The 21,342-nt window shown below is 45.5% G+C and overlaps 2 protein-coding genes across 2 annotated transcripts; one reads left to right on the top strand and one right to left on the bottom strand.

Annotated features, from left to right (window-relative positions):
* Positions 1-16,246: 16,246 nt before the first annotated feature.
* Positions 16,247-19,495, bottom strand: LOC137648281 (uncharacterized). Its single transcript, XM_068381208.1, has 6 exons — positions 19,459-19,495; positions 19,172-19,346; positions 18,637-18,904; positions 17,507-18,148; positions 16,719-17,188; positions 16,247-16,595 (listed from the first exon to the last, which is right to left on the bottom strand). The coding sequence occupies exons 1-6, from the start codon at positions 19,493-19,495 to the stop codon at positions 16,247-16,249; spliced, it is 1,941 nt and encodes a 646-aa protein (XP_068237309.1).
* Positions 19,496-19,752: 257 nt separating this feature from the next.
* Positions 19,753-21,032, top strand: LOC137648280 (prestalk protein-like). Its single transcript, XM_068381207.1, has 3 exons — positions 19,753-20,053; positions 20,211-20,345; positions 20,440-21,032. The coding sequence occupies exons 1-3, from the start codon at positions 19,753-19,755 to the stop codon at positions 21,030-21,032; spliced, it is 1,029 nt and encodes a 342-aa protein (XP_068237308.1).
* Positions 21,033-21,342: the final 310 nt, after the last annotated feature.

Raw genomic sequence — 21,342 nt, 5'->3', positions numbered from 1 at the left:
TTATAAATTTAGTCACCTGATTAATACGTTAAACCTAATTACCGAATAGTATTACCATGCCTTAATATTGGACCATGGTTGATGTGGAAAATGCATTAAAGTGAAATTAGGTGAAAGTGTGAATCTAAAATTAAAAGTGGCAGAACTGTTCAAAAAGTTTTAGAATTGAGGTAAACATTTATTTTTCATTTGAGATATCTGGCTAATTTAGGATGGTATAATATGCCTAAACCTCTAATCTTAAATTATAAAAATTAAGATAACATATACAAGCCTGGGTAAGTTTACAATTTACTACTAAAGAAATTACCTTAACATTAGCAAGATTTAAAACTTGCTTGAGATATACAGTGAAGATTGCTTATTTCCAGAAACATGCCTGAATGAGAATGAAACCCTTATTGTATTATGTTAATAGCAATAAGATGTGTAACTAAATGGCAATAACTGATAAAGGTCCCGGCAACATTTAAATGGGTAAATTTTCGCTATTTGGGCCATGAAATAAAGAATATAGGGTAAGAAAACTGCTTATGCCAGGAATTTTATGAATTAAAGTTCTGCTTGGTGTATCTGATCTTTAAGTAGACCTGACTTGGAGCTATAATCATGGCTGTCAATAGTTTAATGGTTGATTTTTCATTGGTGTCTTGCTGCATGAAATTGTATACAAACCAAGCGGCTGTAGCTAAATGATAGAGAACTCTATTTTTTAACTATCGGCTAGGAGGCTGCCATTTAGTTTGTAGTGGGTAGAAAGTCTTAAAATTTTAAATCTTGGACCTAAATGTTTGGACTTTATACTTGGTAAATAAGAATTGTATGGGTAGTAGTTATTTTCATAAGTCGCATTTATTCAAACTTCCATAATTAAGACTTACAGTACTATAGAGTTGAATCATAGGCAGTAAAGTCACTAACGAACGAAAGGCAAATGCACGGTGGGCAGACGCTGTTAAGCCCTGTCCACGCTAACGAGCATGCTCGACGGGCGAACTGTGATACCAGACCACAATAGGTAGTGAAGTGTTTGATTACGTTAGAAGCGGGAAAATAACAGGCTGGGATCTGTGAAGTGTTACCAAATCTTTGACTGTGGGTGGTTTACCCGCTAATGACATAGCCCTTTCATCAACCCTCTTTCTCCATACTTATTGTGGTCTGGTATCACTGTTGCCCGTCGAGCATGCTCTACTGTAAAGTGCAGACATGGGTCTAAATGTTGTCATATGGGTTATGTATGGATTAAGTGCAGATTACGTCATAGACGATTAAAACGGCAGGCAAACTATCAAAATGCTCGTGCCCGTTATTGAGGTACTGGATGGGTGCCTGACTATTGTTTGAAACTGCGCTTGACTGCACTTTGTCCTCTCCCTTCTGCGCAGCGTCTGACCCAAGTCAGTGCCTACTGGATGCCTTAAACGGTTTGATCTGGTATTAGTTTCAAAGCAAAAAGAATTTGCCCACTCGTGTGGAAGACTTAAATAACCTAATGTGAATGTTCTGCTGAACAAGTTTATCTAATTGCGTAAATAGTTTGTCAAAAAACTGCATAGCAAGTGTAAATAGATATTGTTAAAGTTAATTTTCTTTGAACATTCTGTGTGCAAGTTAACATTGAGATTTATATTTCGACAATAACTAAAGGAATAAAGTAGAAAACTATTAAATATGATTTGACACTTAGTGCTGTGTGGCTACTCTCCAATAAGAAGGGTAGCGCTGAATGGCCTTTGATGCCCCAGTGCTTGGCTTAATGCCTAAATCCCATATTCAATTCATTCCAACAAGAAGGGGTATGGCTAATAGCTCTGTAGAATATTTCTTAAACAATTAACAAGCATCTAGAATAAAACAGTACATGGGTATGGATATTCTTAAAAACGGGTCCTTAATTTTTAACGTTCTTCGGAACTTCTGTAACACTGCCCCTTTGCTGTTTTAGGAAATTAGCCTGACAAAATAGTAAAAATCATGAAACAAAATCTACCAATAACCACAACAAAAGGAAAAACATTATATATACAAATTTTCAATAGAAATGTCACTGAAAATTTTACTTTTTTCAGATGTGGAGATAGGCCAAGAACATGGGGCCCTTGCCAAAAGCATGGTGGAAGGGAGTGGGTCCTTGCGAAGAGGCAAATGTTACAAATAGATTACATCAATATATTGTTGTCTTATCATGGATGACGATGTGTGAGTAACAATAGTCTGAATTTTTCTGTGAGGATGAAGTACGCAATGCGCTGTTACATGGTTACTTTGGTATACTAAAAACTATAAAACTATCATTATTGCTATTCTTAGTAGTATTTGGCATTATATAATGATTTAGGATTATTTCTATATTGACATGTGGTTAAAAGCATGGCCATCATAATCACCATCTCCTCCTATGCCTATTGACACACACGGTCTGGATTAGATTTTGCCAGTCGTCTCTATCTTGAGCTTTTAAAGCGATACTTCTCCATTCATCATCTACTTCACGCGTCATGGTCCTCAGCCATGTAGGCACTGGGTCTTCCAACTCTTCTAGTACCTTGTGAGATACAGTTAAAAGTTTAAACTAATCTCTTGGGGAAAGTGAAAAGCATGCTCTAAACATCCCCATCTACCCCTCTCCATGATCTCATTCACATAAAGTAAACTCCCAATATTCTTCTGAGGGCTTTGCTCTCAAATCTACAAAATCTGTTTGATATTGTTTCATTGTCATACCATGGCTCGTGACCCTTCAGTAACAGATGTCACTAGACTGATATAAAGCCTGATTTTTATAGGTAATTTCGGACTACTTGATTTCCAAATTCTACTTAACCTAGTCATTGTCTAGTTTGTATTTTTCGGTCTTTCATATAACTTCAATTCTAAAGTCCCTGTATTAGAGAACATAGTTCCTAAACATTTAAATGAGTATCTAATTGATCCTTTCTTTTCTAATGATATCTCATCTTTCATTGCATATTCTATTATCGTGTCTTTCTTCTTTTTACCTTAATCCCAGCTTCCTGTGATGTATCATTCATTCTGGTAAGCAAGCACTGCAAATCCTGTAGTGTTCTGCTAATAACGACAGCGTCATCTCCATACTCTAGGTCAGCTAATTTCCTATTACTAATACATTACAATCCTCCTTCACCATCCCCAATTGTTCTATGCATTACAAATCTATGAGGAGGTTAAACAACATAGGTGACAACACATTCCCTTGGGGTACTTGACTGTTCCCTAGAAATGAATTTGATAGGACTCTACTAACATTGCACTTGCAATGCTCATGAACAGACTTAATCAAAATTAAAATTTAAGAGGAATTCCATCAGTCGATGCACTCTATCAAAGGCTTTTTCATAGTTCACAAATACCATCGAAAGTGGATGTCTATATTATACACATTACTGTAAAACATATCTCGGAATGAAAATTGTCAGTAAAAATTCTACTTTCTAAATGCTGCTTGTACATCTCTCAGCTTTTCATTAATATTTCTAGTTTCTTTAGAATAAGCATACTATATATTTTCATAAGTGGCGTAAGTGTTATGACTGTAATTATTGCAATCAGTCAGGTCTTTCATTTTTTCCCCACCAACACTCCTCTCTCCCATTCATCAAGTTATGCCTCTTCACGCCTTATTTTACAAAATAATAGTTTTCTGGGAGTCATTTCAAATTTGCGGCCAATATCATTTCGACAATTATTTCATCGTATCCATGGGTTTTCCATCTGAAATTTTTAATAACGTCAACTTTAAACACACTGAATTCATTCATGGGCACATCAAGATGATCTTCAGGTATATCATTTTTTTTTCTCTTTTAATGCTGCTGATCTCTTTCCCCATAGAGATTTCATTAATAATTCCAAGAGCGATTCTTACAGCATACCAACTCCCTGAATTCATAGCTTTGTCAGCCTCATCTACTTTGTCTAAATATTCTCTCCCGTCATTCCTGCCTTTCTTTTGACCTCGCTGTCAATACTGGAATACTTAGCATGCTCTACCTTGTAATTTTTACTACTTCATCGAAAGCTTTCAACAATCAATTTCTCCTTGTAACTGGGTATCCCAAAACTAATCTACCAACCGGCTAATAGCCTATATAATCTTAATATCACAACATTCTGTATTAAATGTCTGCTCGTCGCCTCAAAGTCTGTAAGATTGCAAATCGATCCTACATCAAATTGCAAATGTCTCGGTACTCGTCTTTTAGAAGCTTGGTAGTATCTACATTTCTGCTGGGTGTTTTCAGTTTCCATGTCAATGTGGTAATGAGTAGTATACATGATTTTAATGTAGGTCTGCAGTCGACTCTGGAATATGTACCATCTAGCAGTGGGTAAAAATTAGCCTTATACATTTTGTATTACTTGGCTATTTTTGTGCTTGTTTCTTTATGGAGCTAAACATAGAAAGCATGTTTTCTTCTGTGAACTTATACTTCAACTAGTAGTAGAATAACGTGATAGAAGAACTGTTACAATTTAACCTGTTATAGGCTATAACTTTATATATAATCGTGTGTGTTTAGACCCCAGTAATACTCGCATCGACTTAATTACTAAAGATTACTGCACCCTACACCCACTGAAGATGTTAATGCACTTATGATTTTCAGTTATACTTACAAGTCATTTATTACATTTTATAAAGGGACCAATAACTGACAGCAGTCGAGCTCAGACAATTCCTTTATTTTTATTTCTTTCAACCACAAATTTTCAAATGAACTATTGTTATCATTATTTACACTGACATGAGTATCCCTCCTGATTTATTAATACATTGAGTTAAAGCATTAGAGATGAGAAGGCAGAGGGAAAAATAAATGGGGGGGGAGATGTAAATGAAAAGAAAAATGTGAAATAGTGGGAAAGAGGAACGTTTGTCTAGGAAGCATTTGTCACTAAATATGAATTTTTAACTACAATATTTTTTTTTCCTTGAAGCTAGTTGACACATCAATCAGTAATTGGCTGGCTAATAGATGGGTTCCCTGTGATATGGCAGTGAAATAAGGGCTTCGGCTTCCTGCCGAGGCGGTGACTTTGGCTTCCTGCCGAGGCGGTGACTTTGGCTTCCTGCCGTGGCGGTGACTTCGGCTCGAGCGTGGATTCGGTTTCGGCTCGAGCGTGAATTCGGCTTCCGGCCGAGACAATTACTTCGGCTTCCTGCCGAGACGATTACTTCGGCTTCCTGCCGAGACGATTACTTCGGCTTCCTGCCGAGACGATTACTTCGGCTTCCTGCCGAGACGATTACTTCGGCTTCCTGCCGAGACGATTACTTCGGCTTCCTGCCGAGACGATTACTTCGGCTTCCTGCCGAGACGAAGACTACTGGACAAGTACTTTGGCTTTTTGCCGAGACGAAGACTGCTGGACAAGTACTTTGGCTTCTTGCCAAGTCTTCGTAGACTACTGGACAAATACTTTGGCTTCTCGCCAAGACGAAGACTACTGGACTAATACTTAGGCTTCTCGCCAAGATGATGACTAATGAACAAGTACTTTGGCTTCTTGCCAAGACGAAGACTACTGGACTTATACTTTGGCTTCTTGCCAAGACGAAGACTACTGGACTTTGACTTTGGCTTCTTGCCAAGACGAAGACTATTGGACTTATACTTTGGCTTCTTGCCAAGACGAAGACTACTGGACTAATACTTAGGCTTCTCGCCAAGATGATGACTAATGAACAAGTACTTTGGCTTCTTGCCAAGACGAAGACTACTGGACTTATACTTTGGCTTCTTGCCAAGACGAAGACTACTGGACTTTGACTTTGGCTTCTTGCCAAGACGAAGACTATTGGACTTATACTTTGGCTTCTTGCCAAGACGAAGACTACTGGACTTGTACTTTGGCTTCTTGCCAAGACGAAGACTACTGGACTTGTACTTTGGCTTCTTGCCAAGACGAAAACTACTGGACTTGTACTTTGGCTTCTTGCCAAGACGAAGACTACTGGACTTTGACTTTGGCTTCTTGCCAAGACGAAGACTACTGGACTTATACTTTGGCTTCTTGCCAAGACGAAGACTACTGAACTTTGACTTTGGCTTCTTGCCAAGACGAAGACTACTGGACTTTGACTTTGGCTTCTTGCCAAGACGAAGACTACAGGACTTATACTTTTGCTTCTTGCCAAGACGAAGACTACTGGACTTATACTTTGGCTTCTTGCCAAGACGAAGACTACTGGACTTATACTTTGGCTTCTTGCCAGGACGAAGACTACTGGACTTTGACTTTGGCTTCTTGCCAAGACGAAGACTACTGGACTTTGACTTTGGCTTCTTGCCAAGACGAAGACTACTGGACTTTGACTTTGGCTTCTTGCCAAGACGAAGACTACTGGACTTATACTTTGGCTTCTTGCCAAGACGAAGACTACTGGACTTTGACTTTGGCTTCTTGCCAAGACGAAGACTACTGGACTTTGACTTTGGCTTCTTGCCAAGACGAAGACTACTGGACTTTGACTTTGGCTTCTTGCCAAGACGAAGACTAATGAACAAGTACTTTGGCTTCTTGCCAAGACGAAGACTACTGGACTTGTACTTTGGCTTCTTGCCAAGACGAAGACTACTGGAAAAGTACTTTGGCTTCTTGCCAAGACGACGACTACTGGAAAAGTACTTTGGCTTCTTGCCAAGACGACGACTACTGGACAAGTACTTTGGCTACTTGCCAAGATGAAGTGGACTGGACAAGTATTTTGGCTTCTTGCCAAGACGAAGACTACTGGACAAGTACTTTGGCTTCTTGCCAAGACGACGACTACTGGACAAGTACTTTGGCTACTTGCCAAGACGAAGTGGACTGGGCAAGTATTTTGGCTTCTTGCCAAGACGAAGACTACAGGACAAGTACTTTGGCTTCTCGCCAAGACGAAGTGGACTGGACAAGTACTTTGGCTTCTTGCCAAGTCGAAGACTGCTGGACAAGTACTTTGGCTTCTCGCCAAGACGAAGACTGCTGGACAAGTACTTTGGCTTCTCGCCAAGACGAAGACTGCTGGACAAGTATTTTGGCTTCTTGCCAAGACGAAGACTGCTGGACAAGTACTTTGGCTTCTTGCCAAGACGAAGACTACAAGACAAGTACTTTGGCTTCTTGCCAAGACGAAGACTGCTGGACAAGTACTTTGGCTTCTCGCCAAGACGAAGACTGCTGGACAAGTACTTTGGCTTCTCGCCAAGACGAAGACTGCTGGACAAGTACTTTGGCTTCTCGCCAAGACGAAGACTGCTGGACAACTAGAAGACTGCTGGACAAGTACTTTGGCTTCTTGCCAAGACGAAGACTACTGGACCAGTACTTTGGCTTCTTGCCAAGACGAAGACTACTGGACTTGTACTTTGGCTTCTCGCCAAGATGAAGACTGCTGGACACGTACTTTGGCTTCTTGCCGAGACGAAGACTATTGAACTTGTACTTGGCTTCTTGCCAATACAATGACTGCTGGACAAGTACTTTAGCTTCTCGCCAAGACGAAGACTGCTGGACACGTACTTTGGCTTCTCGCCACGTACTTTGGCTTCTCGCCAAGACGAAGACTGCTGGACAAGTACTTTGGCTTCTCGCCAAGACGAAGACTGCTGGACAAGTACTTTGGCTTCTCGCCAAGACGAAGATTACAGGACAAGTACTTTGGCTTCTTGCCAAGATGAAGACTGCTGGACACATACTTTGGCTTCTTGCCAAGACTGCTGGACACGTACTTTGGCTTCTCGCTAAGAGGAAGACTGCTGGACAAGTACTTTGACTTCTTGCCAAGACGAAGACTGCTGGACAAGTACTTTGGCTTCTCGCCAAGACGAAGATTACAGGACAAGTACTTTGGCTTCTCGCCAAGACGAAGACTGCTGGACAAGTACTTTGGCTTCTCGCCAAGACGAAGACTGCTGGACAAGTACTTTGGCTTTTCGCCAAGATGAAGACAGATGAAGACTGCTGGACACGTACTTTGGCTTCTTGCCAAGACAATGACTGCTGGACAAGTACTTTGGCTTCTCGCCAAGACGAAGACTACTGGACAAGTACTTTGTCTTCTCGCCAAGATGAAGTGGACTGGACAAGTATTTTGGCTTCTTGCCAAGACGAAGACTACTGGACAAGTACTTTGGCTTCTTGCCAAGACGACGACTACTGGACAAGTACTTTGGCTACTTGCCAAGACGAAGTGGACTGGGCAAGTATTTTGGCTTCTTGCCAAGACGAAGACTACAGGACAAGTACTTTGGCTTCTCGCCAAGTCGAAGACTGCTGGACAAGTACTTTGGCTTCTCGCCAAGACGAAGACTGCTGGACAAGTACTTTGGCTTCTCGCCAATACAATGACTGCTGGACAAGTATTTTGGCTTCTTGCCAAGACGAAGACTGCTGGACAAGTACTTTGGCTTCTTGCCAAGACGAAGACTACAAGACAAGTACTTTGGCTTCTTGCCAAGACGAAGACTGCTGGACAAGTACTTTGGCTTCTCGCCAAGACGAAGACTGCTGGACAAGTACTTTGGCTTCTCGCCAAGACGAAGACTGCTGGACAACTAGAAGACTGCTGGACAAGTACTTTGGCTTCTTGCTAAGACGAAGACTACTGGACCAGTACTTTGGCTTCTTGCCAAGACGAAGACTACTGGACTTGTACTTTGGCTTCTCGCCAAGATGAAGACTGCTGGACACGTACTTTGGCTTCTTGCCGAGACGAAGACTATTGAACTTGTACTTGGCTTCTTGCCAATACAATGACTGCTGGACAAGTACTTTAGCTTCTCGCCAAGACGAAGACTGCTGGACACGTACTTTGGCTTCTCGCCACGTACTTTGGCTTCTCGCCAAGACGAAGACTGCTGGACAAGTACTTTGGCTTCTCGCCAAGACGAAGACTGCTGGACAAGTACTTTGGCTTCTCGCCAAGACGAAGATTACAGGACAAGTACTTTGGCTTCTTGCCAAGATGAAGACTGCTGGACACATACTTTGGCTTCTTGCCAAGACTGCTGGACACGTACTTTGGCTTCTCGCTAAGAGGAAGACTGCTGGACAAGTACTTTGACTTCTTGCCAAGACGAAGATTACAGGACAAGTACTTTGGCTTCTCGCCAAGACGAAGACTGCTGGACAAGTACTTTGGCTTCTCGCCAAGACGAAGACTGCTGGACAAGTACTTTGGCTTTTCGCCAAGATGAAGACAGATGAAGACTGCTGGACACGTACTTTGGCTTCTTGCCAAGACAATGACTGCTGGACAAGTACTTTGGCTTCTCGCCAAGACGAAGACTACTGGACAAGTACTTTGTCTTCTCGCCAAGACGAAGACTGCTGGACACATACTTTGGCTTCTTGCCAAGACTGCTGGATACGTACTTTGGCTTCTCGCTAAGAGGAAGACTGCTGGACAAGTAGAAGACTGCTGGACAAGTACTTTGGCTTCTGCCAAGACAAGACTGCTGGACTACTTTGGCTTCTTGCCAAGACAATGACTGCTGGACTACTTTGGCTTCTTGCCAAGACGAAGACTGCTGGACAAGTACTTTGGCTTCTTGCCAAGACGAAGACTGCTGGACAAGTACTTTGGCTTCTTGCCAAGACGAAGACTGCTGGACAAGTACTTTGGCTTCTCGCCAAGACGAAGACTGCTGGACAAGTACTTTGGCTTCTTGCCAAGACGAAGACTGCTGGACAAGTACTTTGGCTACTTGCCTAGACGAAGACTGCTGGACAAGTACTTTGGCTTCTTGCCAAGACGAAGACTGCTGGGTACTTTGGCTTCTCGCCAAGACGAAGACTGCTGGACAAGTACTTTGGCTTCTCGCCAAGACGAAGACTGCTGGACAAATACTTTGGCTTCTTGCCCGAAGACTGCTGGACAACGTACTTTGGCTTCTCGCAAGACGAAGACTGCTGGACAAGTACTTTGGCTTCTTGCCAAGACGAAGACTGCTGGACAAGTACTTTGGCTTCTCGCCAAGACGAAGACTGCCGGACAAGTACTTTGGCTTCTCGCCAAGACGAAGACTGCTGGACAAGTACTTTGGCTTCTCGCCAAGACGAAGACTGCTGGACAAGTACTTTGGCTTCTCGCCAAGACTGCTGGACAGTACTTTGGCTTCTCGCCAAGACGAAGACTACTGGACAAGTACTGCTGGCTCGCCAAGACGAAGACTGCTGGACACATACTTTGGCTTCTTGCCAAGACTGCTGGACAAGTACTTTGGCTTCTCGCCAAGACGAAGACTACTGGACAAGTACTTTGGCTTCTCGCCAAGACGAAGACTGCTGGACAAGTACTTTGGCTTCTCGCCAAGACGAAGACTGCTGGACAAGTACTTTGGCTTCCCGCCAAGATGAAGACAGATGAAGACTGCTGGACACGTACTTTGGCTTCTTGCCAAGACGAAGACTGCTGGACAAGTACTTTGGCTTCTTGCCAAGACGAAGACTACTGGACTTGTACTTTGGCTTCTTGCCAAAACGAAGTGGACTAGACTTGTACTTTGGCTTCTTGCCAAGACGAAGACTGCTGGACAAGTAGGACTGCTGGACAAGTACTTTGGCTTCTTGCCAAGACGAAGACTGCTGGACACGTACTTTGGCTTCTTGCCAAGACGAAGACTGCTGGACACGTACTTTGGCTTCTTGCCAAGACGAAGACTGCTGGACAAGTACTTTGGCTTTTGCCAAGACGAAGACTGCTGGACAAGTACTTTGGCTTCTTGCCAAGACGAAGACTGCTGGACGTACTTTGGCTTCTTGCCAAGACGAAGACTGCTGGACAAGTACTTTGGCTTCTTGCCAAGACGAAGACTGCTGGACAAGTACTTTGGCTTCTTGCCAAGACGAAGACTGCTGGACAAGTACTTTGGCTTCTTGCCAAGACGAAGACTGCTGGACACGTACTTTGGCTTCTTGCCAAGACGAAGACTGCTGGACACGTACTTTGGCTTCTTGCAAAGACGAAGACTGCTGGACAAGTACTTTGGCTTCTTGCCAAGACGAAGACTGCTGGACAAGTACTTTGGCTTCTCGCCAAGACGAAGACTGCTGGACAAGTACTTTGGCTTCTCGCCAAGACGAAGATTGCTGGACAAGTACTTTGGCTTCTCGCCAAGACGAAGACTGCTGGACAATACTTTGGCTTCTTGCCAAGACGAAGACTACTGGACAAGTACTTTGCTGGACTCGCCAAGACGAAGACTGCTGGACACAGTACTTTGGCTTCTTGCCAAGACTGCTGGACACGTACTTTGGCTTCTCGCCAAGACGAAGACTGCTGGACAAGTACTTTGGCTTCTCGCCAAGACGAAGACTGCTGGACAAGTACTTTGGCTTCTCGCCAAGACGAAGACTGCTGGACAAGTACTTTGGCTTCTCGCCAAGACGAAGACTGCTGGACGAGTACTTTGGCTTCCCGCCAAGACGAAGACTGCTGGACACGTACTTTGGCTTCTTGCCAAGACGAAGACTGCTGGATTTGTACTTTGGCTTCTTGCCAAGACGAAGTGGACTGGACTTGTACTTTGGCTTCTTGCCAAGACGAAGACTACTGGACTTGTACTTTAGCTTCTTGCCAAGATGAAGACTACAGGACTTGTACTTTGGCTTCTTGCCAAGACGAAGACTGCTGGACCAGTACTTTGGCTTCTTGCCAAGACGAAGACTACTGGACTTGTACTTTGGCTTCTCGCCAAGATGAAGACTGCTGGACACGTACTTTGGCTTCTTGCCGAGACGAAGACTATTGAACTTGTACTTGGCTTCTTGCCAAGACAATGACTGCTGGACAAGTACTTTAGCTTCTCGCCAAGACGAAGACTGCTGGACACGTACTTTGGCTTCTCGCCACGTACTTTGGCTTCTCGCCAAGACGAAGACTACTGGACTTGTACTTTGGCTTCTTGCCAAGACGAAGACTACTGGACTTTGACTTTGGCTTCTTGCCAAAACGAAGACTACTGGACTTGTACTTTGGCTTCTTGCCAAGACGAAGACTGCTGGACAAGTACTTTGGCTACTTGCCTAGACGAAGACTGCTGGACACGTACTTTGGCTTCTTGCCAAGACGAAGACTGCTGGTACTTTGGCTTCTCGCCAAGACGAAGACTGCTGGACAAGTACTTTGGCTTCTCGCCAAGACGAAGACTGCTGGACAAATACTTTGGCTTCTCGCAAAGACGAAGACTGCTGGACAAGTACTTTGGCTTCTTGCCAAGACGAAGACTGCCGGACAAGTACTTTGGCTTCTTGCCAAGACGAAGTGGACTGGACTTGTACTTTGGCTTCTTGCCAAGACAAAAACTGCTGGACAAGTACTTTGGTTACTTGCCAAGATTGCTGGACAAGTACTTTGGCTTCTCGCCAAGACGAAGACTGCTGGACAAGTACTTTGGCTTCTTGCCAAGACGAAGACTACTGGACAAATACTTTGGCTTCTTGCCAAGACGAAGACTACTGGACTTGTACTTTGGCTTCTTGCCAAGACAAAGACTACTGCACTTGTACTTTGGCTTCTTGCCAAGACGAAGACTACTGGACTTGTACTTTGGCTTCTTGCCAAGACGAAGACTACTGGACTTGTACTTTGACTTCTTGCCAAGACAAAGACTACTGCACTTGTACTTTGGCTTCTTGCCAAGACGAAGACTACTGGACTTTGGCTTCTTGCCAAGACGAAGACTACTGGACTTGTACTTTGGTTTCTTGCCAAGACGAAGTGGACTGGACAAGTACTTTGGCTTCTTGCCAAGACGAAGACTGCTGGACAAGTACTTTGGCTTCTTGCCAAGACGAAGTGGACTGAACAAGTACTTTGGCTTCTTGCCAAGACGAAGTGGACTGGACTTGTACTTTGGCTTCTCGCCAAGACGAAGTGGACTGGACAAGTACTTTGGCTTCTCGCCAAGACGAAGTGGACTGGACACGTACTTTGGCTTCTCGCCACGTACTTTGGCTTCTCGCCAAGACGAAGACTGCTGGACAAGTACTTTGGCTTCTCGCCAAGACGAAGACTGCTGGACAAGTACTTTGGCTTCTCGCCAAGACGAAGATTACAGGACAAGTACTTTGGCTTCTTGCCAAGATGAAGACTGCTGGACACATACTTTGGCTTCTTGCCAAGACTGCTGGACACGTACTTTGGCTTCTCGCTAAGAGGAAGACTGCTGGACAAGTACTTTGACTTCTTGCCAAGACGAAGACTGCTGGACAAGTACTTTGGCTTCTCGCCAAGACGAAGATTACAGGACAAGTACTTTGGCTTCTCGCCAAGACGAAGACTGCTGGACAAGTACTTTGGCTTCTCGCCAAGACGAAGACTGCTGGACAAGTACTTTGGCTTTTCGCCAAGATGAAGACAGATGAAGACTGCTGGACACGTACTTTGGCTTCTTGCCAAGACAATGACTGCTGGACAAGTACTTTGGCTTCTCGCCAAGACGAAGACTACTGGACAAGTACTTTGTCTTCTCGCCAAGACGAAGACTGCTGGACACATACTTTGGCTTCTTGCCAAGACTGCTGGACACGTACTTTGGCTTCTCGCTAAGAGGAAGACTGCTGGACAAGTAGAAGACTGCTGGACAAGTACTTTGGCTTCTTGCCAAGACAATGACTGCTGGACTACTTTGGCTTCTTGCCAAGACAAATGACTGCTGGACTACTTTGGCTTCTTGCCAAGACGAAGACTGCTGGACAAGTACTTTGGCTTCTTGCCAAGACGAAGACTGCTGGACAAGTACTTTGGCTTCTCGCCAAGACGAAGACTGCTGGACAAGTACTTTGGCTTCTCGCCAAGATGAAGACTGCTGGACTTGTACTTTGGCTTCTTGCCAAGACGAAGACTGCTGGACAAGTACTTTGGCTACTTGCCTAGACGAAGACTGCTGGACACGTACTTTGGCTTCTTGCCAAGACGAAGACTGCTGGTACTTTGGCTTCTCGCCAAGACGAAGACTGCTGGACAAGTACTTTGGCTTCTCGCCAAGACGAAGACTGCTGGACAAATACTTTGGCTTCTTGCCAAGACTGCTGGACACGTACTTTGGCTTCTCGCAAAGACGAAGACTGCTGGACAAGTACTTTGGCTTCTTGCCAAGACGAAGACTGCCGGACAAGTACTTTAGCTTCTCGCCAAGACGAAGACTGCCGGACAAGTACTTTGGCTTCTCGCCAAGACGAAGATTACAGGACAAGTACTTTGGCTTCTCGCCAAGACGAAGACTGCTGGACACATACTTTGGCTTCTTGCCAAGACTGCTGGACACGTACTATGGCTTCTCGCCAAGACGAAGACTACTGGACAAGTAGAAGACTGCTGGACTCGCCAAGACGAAGACTGCTGGACACATACTTTGGCTTCTTGCCAAGACTGCTGGACAAGTACTTTGGCTTCTCGCCAAGACGAAGACTGCTGGACAAGTACTTTGGCTTCTCGCCAAGACGAAGACTGCTGGACAAGTACTTTGGCTTCTCGCCAAGACGAAGACTGCTGGACGAGTACTTTGGCTTCCCGCCAAGATGAAGACAGATGAAGACTGCTGGACACGTACTTTGGCTTCTTGCCAAGACGAAGACTGCTTGACTTGTACTTTGGTTTCTTGCCAAGACGAAGACTACTGGACTTGTACTTTGGCTTCTTGCCAAAACGAAGTGGACTAGACTTGTACTTTGGCTTCTTGCCAAGACGAAGACTGCTGGACAAGTAGAAGACTGCTGGACAAGTACTTTGGCTTCTTGCCAAGACGAAGACTGCTGGACACGTACTTTGGCTTCTTGCCAAGACGAAGACTGCTGGACACGTACTTTGGCTTCTTGCCAAGACGAAGACTGCTGGACACGTACTTTGGCTTCTTGCCAAGACGAAGACTGCTGGACAAGTACTTTGGCTTTTTGCCAAGACGAAGACTGCTGGACAAGTACTTTGGCTTCTCGCCAAGACGATGACTGCTGGACTTGTACTTGCCTTCTTGCCAAGACGAAGACTGCTGGACAAGTACTTTGGCTTCTTGCAAAGACGAAAACTGCCAAGACGAAGACTGCTGGATTTGTACTTGGCTTCTTGCCAAGACGAAGACTGCTGGACAAGTACTTTGGCTACTTGCCTAGACGAAGACTGCTGGACACGTACTTTGGCTTCTCGCCAAGACGAAGACTGCTGGACACGTACTTTGGCTTCTCGCAAAGACGAAGACTGCTGGACAAGTACTTTGGCTTCTTGCCAAGACGAAGACTGCCGGACAAGTACTTTAGCTTCTCGCCAAGACGAAGACTGCCGGACAAGTACTTTGGCTTCTCGCCAAGACGAAGATTACAGGACAAGTACTTTGGCTTCTCGCCAAGACGAAGACTGCTGGACACATACTTTGGCTTCTTGCCAAGACGAAGACTACTGGACAAGTAGAAGACTGCTGGACTCGCCAAGACGAAGACTGCTGGACACATACTTTGGCTTCTTGCCAAGACTGCTGGACACGTACTTTGGCTTCTCGCAAAGACGAAGACTGCTGGACAAGTACTTTGGCTTCTCGCCAAGACGAAGACTGCTGGACAAGTACTTTGGCTTCTCGCCAAGACGAAGACTGCTGGACAAGTACTTTGGCTTCTCGCCAAGACGAAGACTGCTGGACGAGTACTTTGGCTTCCCGCCAAGATGAAGACAGATGAAGACTGCTGGACACGTACTTTGGCTTCTTGCCAAGACGAAGACTGCTGGATTTGTACTTTGGCTTCTTGCCAAGACGAAGTGGACTGGACTTGTACTTTGGCTTCTTGCCAAGACGAAGACTACTGGACTTGTACTTTAGCTTCTTGCCAAGACGAAGACTACTGGACTTGTACTTTAGCTTCTTGCCAAGATGAAGACTACAGGACTTGTACTTTGGCTTCTTGCCAAGACGAAGACTGCTGGACCAGTACTTTGGCTTCTTGCCAAGACGAAGACTACTGGACTTGTACTTTGGCTTCTCGCCAAGATGAAGACTGCTGGACACGTACTTTGGCTTCTTGCCGAGACGAAGACTATTGAACTTGTACTTGGCTTCTTGCCAAGACAATGACTGCTGGACAAGTACTTTAGCTTCTCGCCAAGACGAAGACTGCTGGACACGTACTTTGGCTTCTCGCCACGTACTTTGGCTTCTCGCCAAGACGAAGACTACTGGACTTGTACTTTGGCTTCTTGCCAAGACGAAGACTACTGGACTTTGACTTTGGCTTCTTGCCAAAACGAAGACTACTGGACTTGTACTTTGGCTTCTTGCCAAGACGAAGACTGCTGGACAAGTACTTTGGCTACTTGCCTAGACGAAGACTGCTGGACACGTACTTTGGCTTCTTGCCAAGACGAAGACTGCTGGTACTTTGGCTTCTCGCCAAGACGAAGACTGCTGGACAAGTACTTTGGCTTCTCGCCAAGACGAAGACTGCTGGACAAATACTTTGGCTTCTCGCAAAGACGAAGACTGCTGGACAAGTACTTTGGCTTCTTGCCAAGACGAAGACTGCCGGACAAGTACTTTGGCTTCTTGCCAAGACGAAGTGGACTGGACTTGTACTTTGGCTTCTTGCCAAGACAAAAACTGCTGGACAAGTACTTTGGTTACTTGCCAAGATTGCTGGACAAGTACTTTGGCTTCTCGCCAAGACGAAGACTGCTGGACAAGTACTTTGGCTTCTTGCCAAGACGAAGACTACTGGACAAATACTTTGGCTTCTTGCCAAGACGAAGACTACTGGACTTGTACTTTGGCTTCTTGCCAAGACAAAGACTACTGCACTTGTACTTTGGCTTCTTGCCAAGACGAAGACTACTGGACTTGTACTTTGGCTTCTTGCCAAGACGAAGACTACTGGACTTGTACTTTGACTTCTTGCCAAGACAAAGACTACTGCACTTGTACTTTGGCTTCTTGCCAAGACGAAGACTACTGGACTTTGGCTTCTTGCCAAGACGAAGACTACTGGACTTGTACTTTGGTTTCTTGCCAAGACGAAGTGGACTGAACAAGTACTTTGGCTTCTTGCCAAGACGAAGTGGACTGGACTTGTACTTTGGCTTCTCGCCAAGACGAAGTGGACTGGACAAGTACTTTGGCTTCTCGCCAAGACGAAGTGGACTGGACACGTACTTTGGCTTCTCGCCACGTACTTTGGCTTCTCGCCAAGACGAAGACTGCTGGACAAGTACTTTGGCTTCTCGCCAAGACGAAGACTGCTGGACAAGTACTTTGGCTTCTCGCCAAGACGAAGATTACAGGACAAGTACTTTGGCTTCTTGCCAAGATGAAGACTGCTGGACACATACTTTGGCTTCTTGCCAAGACTGCTGGACACGTACTTTGGCTTCTCGCTAAGAGGAAGACTGCTGGACAAGTACTTTGACTTCTTGCCAAGACGAAGACTGCTGGACAAGTACTTTGGCTTCTCGCCAAGACGAAGATTACAGGACAAGTACTTTGGCTTCTCGCCAAGACGAAGACTGCTGGACAAGTACTTTGGCTTCTCGCCAAGACGAAGACTGCTGGACAAGTACTTTGGCTTTTCGCCAAGATGAAGACAGATGAAGACTGCTGGACACGTACTTTGGCTTCTTGCCAAGACAATGACTGCTGGACAAGTACTTTGGCTTCTCGCCAAGACGAAGACTACTGGACAAGTACTTTGTCTTCTCGCCAAGACGAAGACTGCTGGACACATACTTTGGCTTCTTGCCAAGACTGCTGGACACGTACTTTGGCTTCTCGCTAAGAGGAAGGCTGCTGGACAAGTAGAAGACTGCTGGACAAGTACTTTGGCTTCTTGCCAAGACAATGACTGCTGGACTACTTTGGCTTCTTGCCAAGACAAATGACTGCTGGACTACTTTGGCTTCTTGCCAAGACGAAGACTGCTGGACAAGTACTTTGGCTTCTTGCCAAGACGAAGACTGCTGGACAAGTACTTTGGCTTCTCGCCAAGACGAAGACTGCTGGACAAGTACTTTGGCTTCTCGCCAAGATGAAGACTGCTGGACTTGTACTTTAGCTTCTTGCCAAGACGAAGACTGCTGGACAAGTACTTTGGCTACTTGCCTAGACGAAGACTGCTGGACACGTACTTTGGCTTCTTGCCAAGACGAAGACTGCTGGTACTTTGGCTTCTCGCCAAGACGAAGACTGCTGGACAAGTACTTTGGCTTCTCGCCAAGACGAAGACTGCTGGACAAATACTTTGGCTTCTTGCCAAGACTGCTGGACACGTACTTTGGCTTCTCGCAAAGACGAAGACTGCTGGACAAGTACTTTGGCTTCTTGCCAAGACGAAGACTGCCGGACAAGTACTTTAGCTTCTCGCCAAGACGAAGACTGCCGGACAAGTACTTTGGCTTCTCGCCAAGACGAAGATTACAGGACAAGTACTTTGGCTTCTCGCCAAGACGAAGACTGCTGGACACATACTTTGGCTTCTTGCCAAGACTGCTGGACACGTACTATGGCTTCTCGCCAAGACGAAGACTACTGGACAAGTAGAAGACTGCTGGACTCGCCAAGACGAAGACTGCTGGACACATACTTTGGCTTCTTGCCAAGACTGCTGGACAAGTACTTTGGCTTCTCGCCAAGACGAAGACTGCTGGACAAGTACTTTGGCTTCTCGCCAAGACGAAGACTGCTGGACAAGTACTTTGGCTTCTCGCCAAGACGAAGACTGCTGGACGAGTACTTTGGCTTCCCGCCAAGATGAAGACAGATGAAGACTGCTGGACACGTACTTTGGCTTCTTGCCAAGACGAAGACTGCTTGACTTGTACTTTGGTTTCTTGCCAAGACGAAGACTACTGGACTTGTACTTTGGCTTCTTGCCAAAACGAAGTGGACTAGACTTGTACTTTGGCTTCTTGCCAAGACGAAGACTGCTGGACAAGTAGAAGACTGCTGGACAAGTACTTTGGCTTCTTGCCAAGACGAAGACTGCTGGACACGTACTTTGGCTTCTTGCCAAGACGAAGACTGCTGGACACGTACTTTGGCTTCTTGCCAAGACGAAGACTGCTGGACAAGTACTTTGGCTTTTTGCCAAGACGAAGACTGCTGGACAAGTACTTTGGCTTCTCGCCAAGACGAAGACTGCTGGACTTGTACTTGCCTTCTTGCCAAGACGAAGACTGCTGGACAAGTACTTTGGCTTCTTGCAAAGACGAAAACTGCCAAGACGAAGACTGCTGGATTTGTACTTGGCTTCTTGCCAAGACGAAGACTGCTGGACAAGTACTTTGGCTACTTGCCTAGACGAAGACTGCTGGACACGTACTTTGGCTTCTCGCCAAGACGAAGACTGCTGGACACGTACTTTGGCTTCTCGCAAAGACGAAGACTGCTGGACAAGTACTTTAGCTTCTCGCCAAGACGAAGACTGCCGGACAAGTACTTTGGCTTCTCGCCAAGACGAAGATTACAGGACAAGTACTTTGGCTTCTCGCCAAGACGAAGACTGCTGGACACATACTTTGGCTTCTTGCCAAGACGAAGACTACTGGACAAGTAGAAGACTGCTGGACTCGCCAAGACGAAGACTGCTGGACACGTACTTTGGCTTCTCGCAAAGACGAAGACTGCTGGACAAGTACTTTGGCTTCTCGCCAAGACGAAGACTGCTGGACAAGTACTTTGGCTTCTCGCCAAGACGAAGACTGCTGGACAAGTACTTTGGCTTCTCGCCAAGACGAAGACTGCTGGACGAGTACTTTGGCTTCCCGCCAAGATGAAGACAGATGAAGACTGCTGGACACGTACTTTGGCTTCTTGCCAAGACGAAGACTGCTGGATTTGTACTTTGGCTTCTTGCCAAGACGAAGTGGACTGGACTTGTACTTTGGCTTCTTGCCAAGACGAAGACTACTGGACTTGTACTTTAGCTTCTTGCCAAGATGAAGACTACAGGACTTGTACTTTGGCTTCTTGCCAAGACGAAGACTGCTGGACCAGTACTTTGGCTTCTTGCCAAGACGAAGACTACTGGACTTGTACTTTGGCTTCTCGCCAAGATGAAGACTGCTGGACACGTACTTTGGCTTCTTGCCGAGACGAAGACTATTGAACTTGTACTTGGCTTCTTGCCAAGACAATGACTGCTGGACAAGTACTTTAGCTTCTCGCCAAGACGAAGACTGCTGGACACGTACTTTGGCTTCTCGCCACGTACTTTGGCTTCTCGCCAAGACGAAGACTACTGGACTTGTACTTTGGCTTCTTGCCAAGACGAAGACTACTGGACTTGTACTTTGACTTCTTGCCAAGACGAAGACTACTGGACTTTGACTTTGGCTTCTTGCCAAAACGAAGACTACTGGACTTGTACTTTGGCTTCTTGCCAAGACGAAGACTGCTGGACAAGTACTTTGGCTTCTTGCCAAGACGAAGACTGCTGGTACTTTGGCTTCTCGCCAAGACGAAGACTGCTGGACAAGTACTTTGGCTTCTCGCCAAGACGAAGACTGCTGGACAAATACTTTGGCTTCTCGCAAAGACGAAGACTGCTGGACAAGTACTTTGGCTTCTTGCCAAGACGAAGACTGCCGGACAAGTACTTTGGCTTCTTGCCAAGACGAAGTGGACTGGACTTGTACTTTGGCTTCTTGCCAAGACAAAAACTGCTGGACAAGTACTTTGGTTACTTGCCAAGACAAAGACTACTGCACTTGTACTTTGGCTTCTTGCCAAGACAAAGACTACTGCACTTGTACTTTGGCTTCTTGCCAAGACGAAGACTACTGGACTTGTACTTTGGCTTCTTGCCAAGACGAAGACTACTGGACTTGTACTTTGACTTCTTGCCAAGACAAAGACTACTGCACTTGTACTTTGGCTTCTTGCCAAGACGAAGACTACTGGACTTTGGCTTCTTGCCAAGACGAAGACTACTGGACTTGTACTTTGGTTTCTTGCCAAGACGAAGTGGACTGGACAAGTACTTTGGCTTCTTGCCAAGACGAAGACTGCTGGACAAGTACTTTGGCTTCTTGCCAAGACGAAGTGGACTGAACAAGTACTTTGGCTTCTTGCCAAGACGAAGTGGACTGGACTTGTACTTTGGCTTCTCGCCAAGACGAAGTGGACTGGACAAGTACTTTGGCTTCTCGCCAAGACGAAGTGGACTGGACAAGTACTTTGGCTTCTCGCCAAGACGAAGACTGCTGGACAAACTTTGGCTTCTTGCAAAGACGAAAACTGCTGGACTTGTACTTTGGCTTCTCGCCAAGACGAAGACTGCTGGACAAGTACTTTGGCTTCTCGCCAAGACGAAAACTGCCAAGATGAAGACTGCTGGACTTGTACTTGCCTTCTTGCCAAG

The sequence above is a fragment of the Palaemon carinicauda genome, chromosome 10, assembly GCF_036898095.1.
Source record: "Palaemon carinicauda isolate YSFRI2023 chromosome 10, ASM3689809v2, whole genome shotgun sequence".
Lineage (NCBI taxonomy): Eukaryota > Metazoa > Arthropoda > Malacostraca > Decapoda > Palaemonidae > Palaemon > Palaemon carinicauda.
The sequence above is the reverse complement of the archived record's forward strand: the minus strand, read 5'-3'. Positions and strand labels throughout refer to the sequence as shown.